The sequence below is a fragment of the Grammomys surdaster genome, unplaced genomic scaffold, assembly GCF_004785775.1.
Source record: "Grammomys surdaster isolate TR1022 unplaced genomic scaffold, NIH_TR_1.0 65, whole genome shotgun sequence".
NCBI lineage: Eukaryota > Metazoa > Chordata > Mammalia > Rodentia > Muridae > Grammomys > Grammomys surdaster.
Genome location: NW_021604567.1, coordinates 19,597,997 through 19,615,882, shown reverse-complemented (window position 1 = coordinate 19,615,882; position 17,886 = coordinate 19,597,997). Strand labels below are relative to the sequence as shown.

General features: G+C 44.4%; 1 protein-coding gene across 1 annotated transcript in view; it reads right to left on the bottom strand.

Annotated features, from left to right (window-relative positions):
- Positions 1–5,945: 5,945 nt before the first annotated feature.
- Positions 5,946–17,886, bottom strand: part of Clybl (citrate lyase beta like) — a 110,902-nt gene continuing 98,961 nt past the window's right edge. Inside the window, exon 8 of the mRNA XM_028771585.1 lies at positions 5,946–6,235. Coding sequence (XP_028627418.1) covers positions 6,140–6,235 — 96 coding nt within the window. The 3' untranslated portion in view covers positions 5,946–6,139. The remainder of the gene's footprint in view (positions 6,236–17,886) is intronic.

Genomic DNA, 17,886 nt, shown 5'->3' with positions numbered 1-17,886 from the left:
TGCTGCTGCTGCTGCTGCTGCTGCTGCTGCTGCTGCTGCTGCTGCTGCTGCTGTTGTTGTTGTTGGTTTGCAAGGCAGGGTTTATCTGTGTAGCCCTGGCTATCTTAGAACTTGCTCTGTAGACCAGGCAGGCCTTGAACCTACAGAGATCAGCCTGCTTCTGTCTTCTGAGTGCACCTGCCTTCACTGCCTGGCAACATTTTAAATTCTTTTGTTTCTTTCATTAATTGATTAATTTACTCACTTTATATCCCAGTTTGAGGAAAGGGGTCATTTTAAATTCTTAATTCAAACTTCTGTTCTTATAACTACTGTAGCTAACAGTACCTGTCTGTGTTTTAATATAATACATTATAATACATTATTTTATGCTTTTGTCCCTTTTGGACATCCAACAGCCTTATTTTATTTTATTTTTTGAGACAGGGTCTTACAATGTAGACCTAGCTAATGTGGAACTTACTATGTAGAGCAGGTTGGCCTCAAACTAACAGAGGTCCACCTGCCTCTGCTTCCCAAGTGCTGTGATTATATGCTTGCACCACAGGTTTTTTTCAATTTGAAGAGAACTCATCTGTGTATAGCTATGTGACTTTTGGACAGTTGTCTGACACACAGTGAACTCAACAGGTGTTGGCTGAATATGAATTTAGTTAAATATTCGTGAGCGCAGTGATTTAAGAACTTCAAGGGAATATATTTACTCAGTTTTGCTTCTTCTTACCCTGGGGATTAGAATTTGTGGTTTTCTCTCACAGATGTGCAAAGAAATCCACTGCTTTCAGCATCTGGCGGGGATGTTAACCAGGAAGCCGGCTAGGCAGAAGACCCGGATCTTCCCATGTCCTGTGGCCTACAAATCTGTTATCTTTAGGGAGTGGAACTTAGATCCAGTACACCAGGACTCGCCGGACTTGCCCGGCGTTTGGAGGCTCCCCCAGAATTCGTCTTTATGCATGGCGCAGGAGCCAACTTCGGTGTTAGCAACAAACCCGGGCGACGGGTCCCCAGGACCGGCTATGGGCCCCGCGCAGGTGTCCGGCCTGTGCACGGGGTGCGCGGGGGCCCAAGAGCCCCGAGAAAGACGTTATTGTTACACTGTAACGAGTCTGATTAACACGCTCCTGACACTTTCTCTTAGTTTCTTCGGCTCCTAGCAACCGGGCACAAAGGCGAAGGATTGTCCTGGGCTCCGCGGGGACACGGGCAGCCTTTGATCTCGCACCATTACAGCCTGGCTGTGCGACAGGCTCGCGGGGTCCGGGAGGCCCGCAGTCCTGGCCACTGGGCCACACTGCGGCCCCGGACTGGCCTGGCCGGCCGCTGCGCCCCTGCACTGTTCCACCGGTCATTGCGCAGGGAAGGGCAACGGCCTCCGAAACGTGCCCAAGGCCTGGTCTCTGCTCCAGGGCGACGTCCGCGCACTGATGCATGCGGTGGGTGGTGCGCGACAGAACATCTACACGCGTGTCCTGACGGTTTGAGCACGTCTCCTTCCTAAGCGGCACGGGGTTCAAGGCTTGTTTTGCTCTTCCCGTCGGAAGGAGCGAAAGAAAAACCCAGCTGGTCAGTCATAATAAAAAAATAAAATAAAGGAAAAAAATTTATGTAAAAGAAAGGACACAGTTACATAGTCCCCGAAAACGTAAATAACCTCCTTAGACGAAACTGAGTAGATCGCCACAAACTGCGTGTCCAGGAGGACTTTAGTGCCTTCCCAGCGCTTGCTTTGTGTTTCTAGGTATCTTTACCGATTCTGAAGGAGGTGGGGTGTCAAATAATTACTAGAATCTAAACAAACCATGTCCACCAATGACAAAAGTCACCCACCACAGAACCGGGACAAGCTGCCGGGTCCCACTGCGCAAGTTTTACAGGTACTAAAAAGTAATTTCCGTTCCAGTTCTGTCGCTTACTTAGCCATCCCTCCCCTGGCCCCAGTTGAAAACAGAGGGTGGGAAGAAAGAAGAGTTGGGCTTTAGCATTCCAATGTTAGGGTCAGGTAATTACTTCCCCTAAATTGCAAAGTGAAGGCCTTGCAGGGGGCCCTCCCGGGAGAGGGCAGTGTTCCCAAGTCCTGCATTTACAGACCCGTCCAGTGGTCTCTACTAGTATTAATATTCACAAGTTCCCGTGGAAAAAAAACAAATCTTATGACCGGTTTTGTTCTTTCCATTCATTTATATGTTTAGTTCATTTCCTAGCACTAGAGGGAAAACAAAAATAAAAATGCAGGGGATTCAGAACGCAAAATAAATGGAAGCTCTAAAAGCAGACTGTCCTGAGAAAGAAACAAAGGAAGAAAGAAAGAAAGAAAGAAAGAAAGAAAGAAAGAAAGGAAGGAAGGAAGGAAGGAAGGAAGGAAGGAAGGAAGGAAGGAAGGAAGGAAGGAAGAAAACAAGGGGGGTGGAAAGCCGGTATTCTCTTCTCTCCCTGTGACAACTAAAAAATTCCATAGTCTCTAAAGAAAGTCAGTTTCCCCAACTCCCACAAAACTATTGAGTGCAAAGGTGTTCCTGGCGATAATGACTTCTATTTTAGAGAGCGGAACACCGCATGGTTGGTTCTATTTATCCAGCAAAATATGCCAGGCAATCAAAGACTTTCAAATTCAAACTACAGGCGGTGAAGACTTCATCCCCGGGACACTATTTCCCGACCTGCCTCTAGAGCAGTGGGGGCCAATGTGGCCTGGTGTACAACTAGAGGAAAGGCTGAAGAAAGTCCCTAACTTGTGGTCCCAGTGGTGAGCCAATTGGCCAGAATTCTCCTTACCCTTTCAATAAAACATGACTGTACCGATACAATCCTCTATACATTAAAATGAGTTTGTCACAGATAGTCATTAAGACCTCAGTAAAACAATGAAGACATTATTGGGCACCCCCCCCCTCGGGCAAGGTATTAAAGGCATAAAGCAATCTACACCACACGGGTCCTATTGAGATTAATGAAAAAATTATGCAAAAAAATCGCAATTTCATTTTCCCGTGACGAGGCTTTGCGTCCGTCCAGTCAGTCTTGCGTCGCACCTGATGATTTATTAAACTAATCTGCGGAGATCAACTGCTGATGTTCTCAGCTCAATCTTGTCCTGGCTCATTTTCTAAGTAATTGTTTCTCATTAGTTCTGATAATGTTTTAATAGTGTTATCCATAATTTAGCCCCCTAGAATTAATAACAAGGGGGTGATACTGGCAAAGTGGCTGCCATGAGCTACACACACACACACACACAAATAAACAGGTATTTTTTTTAATTAATCTGATAAGCAGCCAAGTCCCCTTCTTGTACCCCCTTCCTACCTCATCACCCACGTCTGTGTCCCTATAGCAGACTCAGCCATGGTGGTATTTCTCTTTGTCTGCTCCTTACTAGGGTTGTGGGTTGGAGAAGTGGAATGCCTGCCTCCCAGCTCCTCCATGCTTTAGAATTCTGTCTCCCGGGGAATGAGGGCCACGGGACTCTGGTGGTCACCCACCTCTCTTCTGGGGGCCCTTGTATCTGCTCAGACAACTGGCAATTAGCCTACATCTTTGTCTTCTGTGGGCCCGTCTTGTGGTCCTACCTAAAGTGGTATTTCTCGGTTATGAAGATGATCGACCTGAAGTCCGAGAAGGTTTAGCCAATGAGGTGGTTTTGATCTGGGTACAGTGAGCACATCTTTAGTCTGCGTACTTCGGAGGAGGAGGAGGATGCGGGAGGACTCTCGTCAGTTTGACGCTAGCCTGTTTGATGCAAGATTCTGTTTCAAGAGCAAAACCAGAACCAAACAGGGTGTTTTTGTATGAAGAAGGAAGTTGGGGGATTCAGAGGTACTCTAACACGGTGAGGACCTAGGAGTCCCTGGCACTGTTGCTGTGGAGTGAGAGAGGTCTAGCTAGGCCCTGTTCTCAGTACCACTTTGAAGGGTTGCTTTTCTTGAGGTCTCCATGGCTCCCACCATGCAGGTGGGGTTTCCTCAGAGGGAGGCCCTGGCTTGAGGAAGTCCAACCTGTATGGGCTTGGGGTCTACCTGAACGACTGGGATGGAGGCCAGAACATGCACCTCCTGATCGTTTTTACAGCCAACAGCTTATCTGAAATCAGTACTCCGGTAACACTCTGAGAGTGTGCATATGTGTGTGAGTGTGCACATACATTTGCACGTACATCAAGGCCCTTCGTGCCCTTCTGGGGAACGAAGGCTTATGAGCAGCCTGCCTAAGTCTTTGTTTTAAACAGAGACCGACGTGGACCCCTGTGGGTCTAGCTTACTCTGTGCACACCTGACTTCACGACTCCCAGACGCAGCCTAGGACCTGGGCGTTTCTTACCCAGAATGCCCCTGTCCACTGTCCTAAAGCACCAATGGTCAGAGGATAGCTGAGTCCTCCCATTCCCACCTGCCTGTCCAGAAACTCTGGGGTAGCGCAGGGCAGCCCAGGTGAGGAATGGTGATCTCTTAATGAGGGGAGGGAGAGACATAAGGTCCAAAGCAGGTGGCCCAGCCCAGCGCTGGCCTCAGCTCTTTTTAAGAGTTAGCCCCTCAGGTCCCTTGCTTGTGACTATCCGTGTCTCAAGAATATGTTTCTCCAGATCCATCAGTTCTGGGTTTGGTTTCAGCCACTTGCTAGCCAGAGTGTGGTATTCTCCTTCCTACCCTGCACTGGGGTGCATGGTGGCCGTGGTAGCAGTGGTTTCTGACCCGGCATTGGTGCAATGATGTGATATCCACCTCCTAGGGTTTTCTGTAGGAACTGAAAGGGTGAGAAGTAGAGCCCGGGATAGGGCACACGCCAGGGGCCATGAAGGGAATCCACCAAAAGGGCCTAGAAGGGGGAGAAAAATGAAACTGGAAAACAACTGTTTTCTATTTACAAATTTAAATAAACAGTACAGCCTTCCCCTGTGGTGTTTGTCTAAGAGGAGCAGCCACGCTGCTGAGTAGGTCATGAAAAGGTTGGTGTGGAGTTTTAAACTTCCCATTCTGCTAATTTCTTAAAGAACAGTGGTTCAGAGTCTCCGCACAAAAGCTCATGATTTAATGAGGAAGAGAAACAAAATCTCCGCTTGTTGGTGTTTCAAACTTCATTGGCGTCCTCTGGCACGCACAAGTTGATCCTCCGAGGTTTCAATACCCTTTCGCCTTCAGTATAAGGGTACAAGCTGAATAGAGAACAATGCCTGGTTGTTATGTTTGTTTACCCTTCCTACAAGCTGGGTTAACCTCTTCAACACAGCTTCACTAAGCCCGTTAACCACACCACCCATATGACCCACAGCCTCATCTCTAATGGGATGCAAATCTCGCAGGGGGCCATATGCACCAGCCCCGTGGCTTTGTGTCCTCTAGACGATACAAGTTTATGGCTGAGAGTCCCATCTTAGCCCTAGTTTACAGGGGGGAAATGGCCTCAATGACGAACAGTTAAGCAGAAAGACAAAGGGGAGAATGGACGGTCTTGTTTTGCCTGCATTGATTTTTTTTTTTAAATTGCCAGTAACTGTTGACCCCAGAGTATTCACCCAAGATGAGAGCTTTCGGGATCCCAAATGGAGGCCCCGGGGGGGGGGGGCACTGGGTTCTCCAAAAATCAGTTTTGAAAGTTGATTTTTTTTAGAAGCTTTTATAAGTCAACATAATACCTAACAACGTTTCTAATGTCCTCTTTGTTGTTTTATCTGATAATTCACAAAACTGCTGAAACCTCGATTTTTATATTGTTCTAAAAAAAAAATATCCCGGCCTTAAATTTATCTGTGGTGTCCTCTTTCCAAATGAACAATACTGGAAATATTTCCTAATAAAGGAAGAATGAGGAACATTCCAGAACACATCAGAATATGTTTCGCCGAGAGGACTTAACTTCTTCCCAGCTATATTTCCTACCATGTCTATCTCCCTGTGAAATAATAAACCGGTATTTATAACACATTAATAGACAATAGTAGAACCATAAGCTTAGATTCCGAAGGAAGAAAGTTTATTTTTAGAATAACAGGTCAGTAAGATACAAGGGGAGCGGGGGCGTTGTGACTAACATGAAATGAGGTCCTGATCCCGCGTGCTAGCAAGCTGCCCTGGGTAGTGCAGTTTGTCTTTAAGAAACCCACAGTATCCATTCAGCCCGCCTGAGGAGGGCTTCATTTAACAGATCATTTTTCCTTGATGGATGTGGCAAGCGTAACAATGTTCTGGGCCTGCTTCAGTAATGGCATGTCGATCATACTTCCTCGGAAAGTAAAGGCTCCCTGGAAAACAGAATACAAACTTCCTGAAAGAATGCTCTCAAATTATAGGCTTCTTTTCTTGCGCACACTCTCGTACCACAAGAACATTTTAGATCCCACCTGAGTTATGCTGACTTTCCTGCCCAACTTTTGAGAAAAATCAGAGCAAATTGCAGGGGAGAGATTTCTTTTTATCCTCCTACAGAGGCGGAGAGGGGAAAAAAAAATCCTTCAGCTTTTTAACAGAGAGGAGAAAAAAAAAACTGCAGCAGACACAAAACATGGTAAACTGTTCATTTCGCCCTTGAAAAATCAAATGGAAAACTGCGGAAGAAAAATTTAAATACTTCCTTATTTCATTTGAAATATTGTGTGGGATTCTGAAGCAGTAATATGCTCTGGCGGGTGATTACCATTTTTAAAAAAGTGCATTATCAGGTTAGTAACAAATGCATCCTTCTTGACAGACATAGTGAAGGTGTTACTCCAGGATAATGAAAAAATATGACCAAAGAGACCATGCTGCTCAGACATCCAAGCCACAGACAAAGAAGTCATTCTGTGTTGACCAGTCAAATTGGGAGGTGTGTCTGCCCCCCTCAACCCCTCTGTGCTCCATTTTACAGATTCTCTATTTCTTAAGCCTTATTCAAACACTCATTTAGATGGGCGTTTGATGTGGGTCCTGTTCTGGGTTAGGACACAGGCCCATGGTAGTGATCTTACAAAGTAACATGACTGGGAAGGGTTAGAGTTATTGGTAACACCAAGTCTCCTAGCTTCACACCTTCCCTGGAATCAAAAGAAGGGAAATTCAACTGACAGAAGGTAGCAGGGGCCCGATCCCAAATTAAAGCCAAGATATCTGTGTTCTTGTTTGATTTTTGTTTCTGTTCCTCTACAACGTAGGCTGCCCTTCAAGGCAATCCTCCTGCTTCAGTCTTCTAAGTGCTAGAATTATAGGTGTGAGTCTCCATATCTAGCTTCATGCAATTTCAATCTCTTTATTGTTGTTTTTGAGAGAGAGTCTCTTAATGTCGCCCCAGCCTGGAACTTGCTACGTAAACCAGGCTGGCTTTGAACTCATAGAGCTCTGCCTGCCTCTGCCTCCTGAGTGCTGGGATTAAAGGTGTGTGCCACCATCCCCTAGTTTTCCAATATGTTATTAAAAATTATTTTATTTTTAAAGTGCTGGAGATGAGATGGACCTTTCCAAGCCATGGCTCTACCACTGAGCCTCACCTCAGCCACAGCTAGTCACGTCTTTCTCCTTCATTTTACCTGTTGTCAAGGTAACAGGTGTTCCTCGGAGATCTGGAGGTGGGTGAGCCACCCTAGCCCTTGATGGTTCAGTTATATACAGCACAGCCCATTTCCTGTTGCATAAGTTAAAGGACAGCTTGTCGACAGTCACTACTGTACCTGCTGGTCTTGCATAGGGCTGCTGAGACGGGCATGCTGGGAGCTACCAGGAGGGTTACGGGGTAGGCATAGAGAGTATACTCACAGGAAGTAACCAACAAAAGTCTGTGGCAGACAATCCTTAGTGATATATTCAGATTTTATCCCTCAATAAGGTAGATTTAAAAGGACACATAACCAGAGGTTTTTCTAGGGATGCCTGATCCTCTTCGAATGATGAACCCAACCCTTAGGCAAACCTGTGTGACCTAAAATCCTGTATTTGGCTCACTTTCTGGTCCTCTCTCTTTTCATACCCTTCAACTGGCCCATTCCATATAGCCTAGAGCTAATTTGGGTCATCTAGGACCATGATGAACTTTATGAATCTGGTTGGGGAGGTTCCCCCAGGTTAGCATTGCGTGGAGATCAGGGGGTGGAGCCCATGCAGTTTTACAAGGCAATCATCTAGTTTCCCATTGGAGTGAGTGAGGAGCTGTAAAGGCCTTGGCCCCTTAAAATAGGTCTTCTGTCCTTCCAAGGTTTAACTAATAGGCTAGCAAGAGAAAGTTAGCATAGGTGCACATGAGATTTAAACAACAACAACAAAAACCTACAACAAACAAACAATCCTCCCCCACCAACCCCCCAAAAAAACCAAACGCCACCAACAAAAACCTGATGAGCCCTGAGTGATCTGTCTGGGTTCAGACCTTGTCTCCTGAAGCTGTATGGACTTCCACAGCACATCAGAGAAGAGAAATATTCCCAGCTGCTTTTTAAGACCTGGAGAGAACATTTCTTTCTTTTGTGTGGGCATATGGAGCTTGCTTTCCTTTATTATGTGGAAAACAAGGTGTACCATTGCTGTCCTGTTTTCCTTATCTCTGTAAACTGAGGACCTCGGTGCTCAGAATGAGAAGATCTGCCATAAATATTCATACGTCTTCATACGTCGATTCATAACACGCCTGCTTTTTTTTCTTAATGTATAGACTTTTCTGGAAATGTAAACAGTCTGGTGGTCAGGACTTGCTTTTTAAAATGTAACTTGTCAAAAAATCTGCTCGGGTTTTGAAGATGCCAGAGGAGTTTTTGTTTCACCAGCTGATGCGCTTTTTGGAAAACTGACATCCCATTTCAAATCATGCGAGGAGATTTTATCAGTCTGAAGATTTGGGTTATCCTTTTGTTTTAAGATACCTTTAAGAAGCTGGGGAGTTTGCATAGTGGTTAAGAGCTGACTGCTCCTGTTGAGGATAGTTTGATTCCTAGCGCCCACATGGTGGTTCATAATTGTTTGTAACTCTAGTTCCAGGGGATGCAGAGACTTCTGGTCTCTGCAGGTACTACATGAACATATATACATGGAGGCAAACATTCATACACATAAAAGCAAAATATTCTTTTAAATATTCCTTTAAACAATGACTGAATACTTGGAGAACCATGTTGACAATAACAGCTATAGTGTTTTGAATTAATGTTTACTAATCTTGGAGTCCACGGCTGGAACTTTACATACTTTGTTTCATGAGTACTGCCCACAATGGCACACAGGTACAGATGCTATCATTCATCCCGTAAAAAAATCTTTAGGAGGCTGAGAAAAAGGCTGTCAGCACTTGCTTCATAAGCAGGAGGTCTTAAGCACAATCTCCAAGACTAGGGTCAAAGGCCAACACAGCTGTATGTACTTGCAATCTAGTGATGGAGAAGCAGAGGGTGAAGGATCCTTGGACAGGCTGGCCAGCCAGGCTAGCTGAATTGGTTCACTGTGCTCCAGGATCAGGGAGATATTCTATCTCCAAAACAAAGGTGGCCAGCGATCGAGGAAACCTGTCAGTGACCTCTGGCCTTCATGTGCAGCTGCACAAATGCACAGAAGCCTTTTTCATTTCGGTAGAAAACATGCACTATAAAAATAAGTGTATGTGCTGACAGTGCAGCCATGTTACTAACACCCATAGTGCTGTGCAATAGAGCTCCAGACTGTCCTATCTCGCAAAAACAAAACTGTACCAAGCAAGCAACTCCCCTTTGTGCCTGCTACCCTGCTTCCCCCACACCGCCATTCTCCCTTCTGTTCCTAAGACCTTTATCCATTCTCATCCTATAACCTAAGAACCTGGGGCAAGTCCATTCCTCAGCTCATCAGGGTAGAATGGGAACAAAATGCTTGTTCTCTCTCTCTCTCTCTCTCTCTCTCTCTCTCTCTCTCTCTCTCTCTCTCTCTCTTTCTCTCTCTCTTTCTCTCTAGGTTGGCCTCAAACTAACAGAGCTCCACCTGCTTCTGCCTTGTGAGTGCTGGGACTAAAGACATGTGCTACCACCACCTGGCTCCATGTTTGATTTTTTAAAAATTATTTTTATTTATATAACATATATATGTGTGCATCTGTATGTGGGTATGTTTATGGGACTACAGGTGCCTATAGAGTCCAGAAGACAGTGTTGGATTCCTTGGAGCTAGAGTTATAGGTAGTTGTGAGATGCCTAATGTGGGTGCTGGGAACCAGAACTCAGGGTTTCTGCAAGACCAGTACATACTCTTAACCACTAAGCCACCTCTCTATTCTCAAACATGTTTATCTGATTCAAATCCGGTGTGTTCTTAAAAGCTTTTGGATTAAAAATGTGCTGAGCATGTTTTGTGATTAGCTGAATCAGACTCCAATACAAATAACCAGTCTCATTCAGCTGTGTTATTTGTGCTGGAGGGGGTATGTTAAATTGCAGATTCCAAGTTCAGTCCAACAGGATTAGATGCAGAAAGCCTGGAGGGTGGCCAGGAATCACCTCATGATTCCAACGCACGCTTGAGTTTGTGACCTTGTGCTTTTGTTGCTCTGAGTTGAAGGCCAAGTTACAAGTACACACTTCCAAAGTGTAAGACCACTGGAGCCTCTGAGATCTCTTACAGGCTGTCCTCACAGTGCTTAGTAATGGACATTTCTTAGGCTGGTCGTCATTCACTAGCCATCCATCCACTGTGGATAGAGCAGCCAGGCCTTGGGGAACCACTTAGGACAGGATGGGAAGACTCTGCTCCTGTGCTCTAAGAGCTTCCAGTTGTGGGACCAGACAAAGAAGAGGAGTGGTAGCTGCCTCAGGACAGATGAGACCTGTGGCTGTATTGGCTTTTTCCAGTCAGCATCTTCCTCGCCACATGCAAACCTTTATAGATATGAGGCTGTGCACTCAGAACACACTACACACATTCCATCATGCACTCCTCCATAGATATGACACTGTGCACACATTTCACACATTCTATGGTGCATGTCTCCATAGATATGAGGCTGTGCACCCAGCACGCACTACACACATTCCATGACAGTTGTCCCAGGGCTCAAGTCCTGCAAGTTTTCATTCTATAGTGACCAATTCATTTGTCATTGAAGATCCCTGGTCAGTGCACGGACACTGCTTATTGCCTATAGGTCTGAGACTCAGATTCCTGGAAATGAGGGACAACATATTGGAGCTCCTGTCATCTGTGTGGGGGAGGGGGAAGACACTGACACAGGCTCTAGATTTTGCGACACTCAACTCATTCCTAGTGATGATAGGCACATAGGGCACTAGTTGCTTAATTGTGAAGCACTAACCTGGCATATCGAGAAGCCCTGGGTTTGATCTCTAGCACCACAAACAAAAGATGGTTCAGAATGGCCCTGAAGTAACATGAACCTCTTCCTCCCCTAAAGATTTCCTCAGGAGAATGAATGTTTTCCAGGAAAAGTGGTGATGGGAACCGTGGGTGACACAGAAAGAGTGGCCACAGCTACAGGAAACGGTCTGAGTGTCTGGCATTCAGAACCTGGAGTCATTTGTAGTTTTTCCTTATCTAGAGCACCAAATGATCAGTTTGCTAGGAGCTGACACTACTACAAATTCTTCCTCTTCTCATACCAGGGTGGAACTCAGGCCTTAAACATTCAAGGAAAGTCCTCAGATACTGAGCTCCACAACCAGCTCAAATGGATACTATCCTTTGTTCAAGGGTGTTCTCTGGCACGTCCAGATGGGGGTGTTGCTGTGTGCAGAGGGTAGTTTATGGTAGTTTCTTGGTTACTTTTTTATTGCTATGATAAGACATGCTCATCACTTGCCCAAGACAACTTATATAAGAGTTTATTGGAGCTTACATTTCAGAGGGTGAGTCTATGACCATCATATTGGAAGGCAGGCATGGTGCAGGAGCAGTAGCAGAGAGCTTACAGCCTATCCCCAAGTAGGAGGCAGAGAGCTAACTGGGAATGGCATGGGCTTCTGAACTATCAAAACTCACCCCGAGTGACACACCTCCTCCACTACAGCCACGCCACCTAATACTTCCCAAACAGTTCCATCAGCTGAGGACAAAAAGTTCAAAGATATGAATCTGTGTGGACAGGTAGCATGCAAAGTAATGGGTTTCTGCCTCAGCACTTGCTTCTTAAGGTGACACCCACTCCAACATGGCACTGGGCCTTTTGATCCGACAATTGTTTCCAGGGAATTTCTAACATTTTTCTTTAAAAATATTTTTACGTTTGGGGGTTTATGTGCATACACAAGGTGGTCAGAGGATGCCTTGGAACCAGTGTTCTCTTTGAACCTCTGTGGGTCCCAGGGATCAAACTCAGGCCATCAGGCTTGGAAGGCATGCTTTACCCACTAGGTATCTTGCTGCCTATGTTTTTGTCAGTGTTGGCCACTGTCAAGTTTCCAGGTCAGATGTCGGCTTTGAGTGAGCCTAAGCTCAACCTTGGGAGTCTTCTTAAACTGTTTCCCACCTGATTTTTTTGAAACAGCCTGGAGCTTGGTGAATCAGCCTGGTAATCCTTGTTACTTTAGCCCCAGCATTACAGATGCAGCTTTTAGTAACCGCCTATCCCACATCCCTCCCCACTGCCCCACCGCCTTTCTTCCCCATCCTTCAGCTATTTCACTAAGAGCTATTTCTTGGATGATTTGGTTATGACGTTCACTTTAGCATAGGAGTTTGGGTGCTGTGCCTATCTGGCTGCTAAATAGAGATCTCATTAAGAGGGGGTCCCCCACTGCAGTCTGCTACATTTGAGGTGGGCTTGTTCACCTGCTTATTAAGCCTTTGACTATCTTGGGATTCACTGAATCAAGCCATCACCTCCCTAGTAGGTACTCTACAACCTGACCCCACCTCAGCACCTCTGCCACATACTCTGCTCTCATTCCAAGGTCATTTCCTGTACCTGACAAACTCCTGATGTTTCAAAGTGTCTAAAGATGATGTCCCAGTGGAGTTAGTCAACCTCCTTGGTCATCCCCTGTCCTTTACTACAGAACTGCTGTGATGGGTCTTGTCTTCCCTCCTCTGTCATTGGTGGTTTCTGGCTGTCCTTTTCACTATGTTGGGAGACTCTTAAAGTTTAGGTCAGTTACCCAGTACCTGGGACCTCCCAAACCATGCACCTAAATGATGCCCTCCACCGGCAATGACAAGAGACTCTGAAGGATGTCTGAAGGTTATGGGTCCATGGTAGAATATTGGCCTAGCATGTGGAATAAGGAGAAACTACAGTTTTACTGGTTGTGACTGGGCCTTTATTTTTTTCTTTATTTTTGGACCCTAAATGTGATTTTCTGAGCAAAGTTTTATTACTATACATGATAGCTGGGTCCATAAGTTACTCTGACACATGTAGTAAGGGTCCATACCAATTGATCCCAGGGACCTGGAATCTTGACATCTACCCTGTCAAACTGTGTGAGACCCTGGCTCACAACTCTTCAGGACCTTTACCATTCAGTGTAGTTGAAGCCTACAGTATGCTTGTATATATAATTATATACAATGTATAATCAGGTGGGGGCTTGCTATAGTAGGGAACACAGCAACGTGTCCCTGGCTTCATGAAGTCTTCACCTAGTACAGAAAAATGTATTAAACTATCATCTCCAGGAATGATAAAATACAAACAAGCATGTGGCCCAGTGCAAGGCAGGTACAATATAGAAGAGTATTCAGCAGGGGGCTCAGTAAAAACCTGGTAGAAGCAGGATCAGGGCACAGGGCAGTTTGTTCCCAGTGGAACTCAGAGCTGGGTGATTGATGGAACAGAACAGAAGAAGAAACTAAACACTTTATCTGCAAGTATCTTATTGTATCCTTGATCCTTCCAAGGTCTGGTAACATTTACTGGTTAGTTGACCATTATGCAAGTCTCCAGCAGGACACAATGGCTGACCTCAAAACTGTAATGTGAGTTGTGTCCATGATAACTACTGTAAATGACTTAACCATTTAAGGAAAATCATGTATGTCATATTTGTGGTGTGAGAAGGCATGTTGTGGCGAAAGAAGACAGAATCAGGATGGGGTGGAGGCGGTCCAAGCAAATGAGGGCTTGGAGGAGCAGGTGGTCTTAGTTTTGTCTTTAATTTGTTTCTGTTTTGTCAAGACAGGGTTTCTCTGTGTAACCCTGGCTGTCCTAGAATTCACTATGAAGGTCAGGCTGACCTGAAACCCAGAGAGATCCACTTGCCTCTGCCTCTCGAGTGCTAGGATTGAAGGTGTGTATTTTTATACCTTTACAAAACATTTTCTATATTTGAGACAACATCTTGTTATATAGAACAGGTTGCCCTGGAATTTACTATATAGCCCAGACTGGCCTCAGTCTTGGGGCAAACCTCTGTCTCAACTTCCTCAGTCCTATTTTCAAAGATAAGTTCTCATTTGTAGGTCGATGAAGGCATCAGTGCATGCACACACACACATACAAAACTGGTGTGGAAGTCAGAGACAACTTCTATAGTTGTTTCCTTCCACCACAGGTCCTGGGGATTGCTGGGGTCACTAGCTTCCAGGCAAGTGTTTTTCTTCATTGAGGCCTCATTTCAGCTTTAGAGATGCTAAACGAAACCTGGGCTTCAGGGTCAGTTAAGCATCTTAAGAAACACATGACAAGGAAAAAAGAATAGGTTTAGAATCTAAGCCTTTCCTCCAGACTGCTGCCCCTAGTCAGTGAACCCAACATGTAACTGAGGAGGACAGCACCTACCCAAGGCCATCAGAAAAAGTTGAACATTTAATGTGCGTTAATTTTTACATACTATGCATTTACATTTTTAATTTTAAAGACCAGTTTGTCTGTATTGTTATTTTAGAGATATTGTTATATAAGATAAAGCTGTAAATAATAAAAATAAATGCCAAGGAGAAGCTACGTTGAAACGCAAACTCAACAGCAAAACTGGGAAAATCTGAACTGTGCAGTGCTGGGATTTGAGTTTTTCATCCATGATCCTTATACTATAGCAGAAACACAAAAATGTAACAATACTGTAGCAGAAACACCAAAATGTAACAGGACGATATGTGAGTGACATCTTAAATCTTTAAAAGAACCACAACAGTTTGCTAAAAGAAATACAAGAAGGGGACACTTGATACTTAAGTACCCCATTCGCTTTGTGATGTACATTTTAAAACTCATCATGTAGTCAGATGATGGGATGGTAGTGTGTGCCTTAAATTCCAGTACTAGGGAGGTAGAGACATGCAGATTTCTGTGAGTTTGAAGTCAGCATGGTCTACAGAGAGGAGAGAGTTCCAGGGCAACCATGGCTATACAGAGAAACCCTGTACAAAAAAATAAATAAATAAATAAATAAATAAATAAATAGTAAAATGGTTTATAATGGAGGTATGGGAAGTAAGAGATCATGACTTGTTTTTTTTGTTGTTGTTTTTTGTTTGTTTATTTGTTTTAACATTTTGATTTGCAGTGATAATTTGATGGATATTTAACAATATTTAAAAATTTAATCCAGCAGTCATTTACTTCTATTACCAGGTAATTTTTAGACACTAATATATCTCTAGGGACAAACATGGACCACAAAGCACTTTCCACCTGGCCTTTGACAGGCAAGCTATTACATGATCATAAACACGTAATAGCTCTGAAGAGGATGGCCTGTGCACCTGACTGGCCATAACCTGCTGACCACCCTGGGAAAGTTCTCGGTTCCTGCCTCAAAGCCAAGCTCAGAGAGGCCATGAGAGTCTAGCTCTCACAGTTTTCTTTAAGTTAAAACCTGGCCCTCCTAGCCTTCCATTCCTTCCTTATACCTTCCTAAGCTCCATGGCTTTTAGAACCCATAGCATAGAGCCATTGATGTGGAACAGAACACAAGCTTTTGTGTGACTGCTATTCAGCTCTAGTCAGGCCTAACCCGAGAGGGTACTGGGAACCATGTGTGCTGCCAGAGTCCTTCTAGGGCAGTAGTTCTCAATCTGAGGGTCGAGATCCCTTTGGTGGGTCACATAGCAGATATCCTGCATGTTAGATATTTACATTATGATTCATAACAGCAGCAAAATTACAGTTATGAGGTAGCAAGGAAATACTTGTATGTCTGTGGGTCCCCCACAACATGAGGAACTATATTAAAGGGTCACGGCATCAGGATGGGTGAGAAACACTGTCCTGGGGTTGTCCTCTACAGTGCAGGTACCTCTCCAGACTCCATTCCTCCTCTCTAAGACGAACAAACTTACCCATAATGTTTTAAAGATTAAAGAAAGCATGAAATGGTGCTGCAGGCTCTCTGTCAATGAGAACTGTTACTGGTATCACCGCTGCCCCTGAGTCACTTCTGCAGTGACAGGTCTACCACTACCAGTTGCTACCATATCACCAGGGTCACAGTTACCATGATTATGGCTATCCCATAGCTAGTCATGTTGCTACTGATATTGTTAGCCAAAAATACTTTTACAAAAACATTTTACAATTTATTTGGGGGTGCGGGGTGTGAGACTACCACAGAGCACATAGGGAGGTAGGGTACAATTTTCAGAGATCAGTTCTCTCCATCTATGGTGTGTGTTGTAGGGAACAGAACTCAGCTTGTCAAGCTTGGAGGCAAGAACCTTTACCAAATGAGCTGTCTGTCTCCCTGGTATGCACAAAGAGAACATGGCATCTGAGAACACAAGCCTAACTGGGTTAGATTTCAGAGTGCCTTTAACGGTTTGAGAGGCATTAGCATAGATAATTGGAGTAGAGGTAGATACATACTGAATTCCCTGTCCTGTCTAAACCCCCATAGGTTGTAAACACAATTGTCTCTTTAAGAAACTAGATTCAAGGGCTGGAGAGATGACTCAGTGGTACTGGCTGCTTTTCCAGAGGTCTTGGATTCAACTCCCAGTACCCACAGGGCAGCTCACAACTGTCTATAACTGCCCCCTCTTTTGGTGTGCAGATATAATACAGACAAAATGTCCATACATGGAAAATAAAATAAATAAATAAATCTGAAAGAAAGAAAGAAAGAAAGAAAGAAAGAAAGAAAGAAAGAAAGAAAGAAAAAGAAAGAAAGAAAGGAAAACTAGATTCAGGAGTGCTAGATATCTGACAAAGACAAATGATTTTTCGATAATTTAGAAAGGTAGAGAAAATGCTCATTAAATGTCCAAAATCAGAACAACGACAAATGACCAGGAGTGTCTATAAAAACAGGATGAATTCCCAGAATGTGAAAAGATAAGATACAGAGGATGAAGAGGCAGTGCTCACATTTAGTTTCGTAAAGAGGAAGCATAAAATTACTTCGTTCTCACTCTATGTGAAAAAGGAGAGAAATGTATGTGTCATCCTCGGTAGGTTTAACTCAGGAAATCGGGAGAGCAACCATTCTGGAGCACAGCTTTGGAGAGCACCAGGCTGGAAAGGTTGACTCAAGGGAACAGGAGAGCCGAGGTGAATCTCTGAGATTCTCTTGATCTGTGACCAGTCTGTGCAGATATGGAAGTCTCAGTGGACCAGAGTCATCTTTACAACGTGTAAGGAAGACTCACTTTCTGTTTTAAAAGCTGTCCTCAGAGCCTCTGATTGGCAGGTAACAAGAGTTACCTTGAAAATATTCCGGAGAATGACCCAACAGGAGAGAAGCCTTTGTTCCAAATACCTTGGATAAGGAAAATCAGGCAACACAAAAAGCTATTTACTAAGGATCTCTGGGAGTATTCAAATCTAAAGGAGTTTCTAAATTTGCTGGGGAATTCAATCTAGTGGTTATAGTTCCTTAGTTTTGTTTTTTTCCTTTTGCTTTAGTAAATGATTTGTGCACAAAATTCACCCTTTGTCAGTGTATAATTTATTAGTGTCTCAGTAACTACATAGAGGCTATTGCATTTCTGTCTGATTCTCCTTCCCTCTCCTGTGTTTTTCTGGTGCAGGGACAGAGTACAGGGTCTCTGACACTATGCCCTCAGCATACATGGCTAAGTG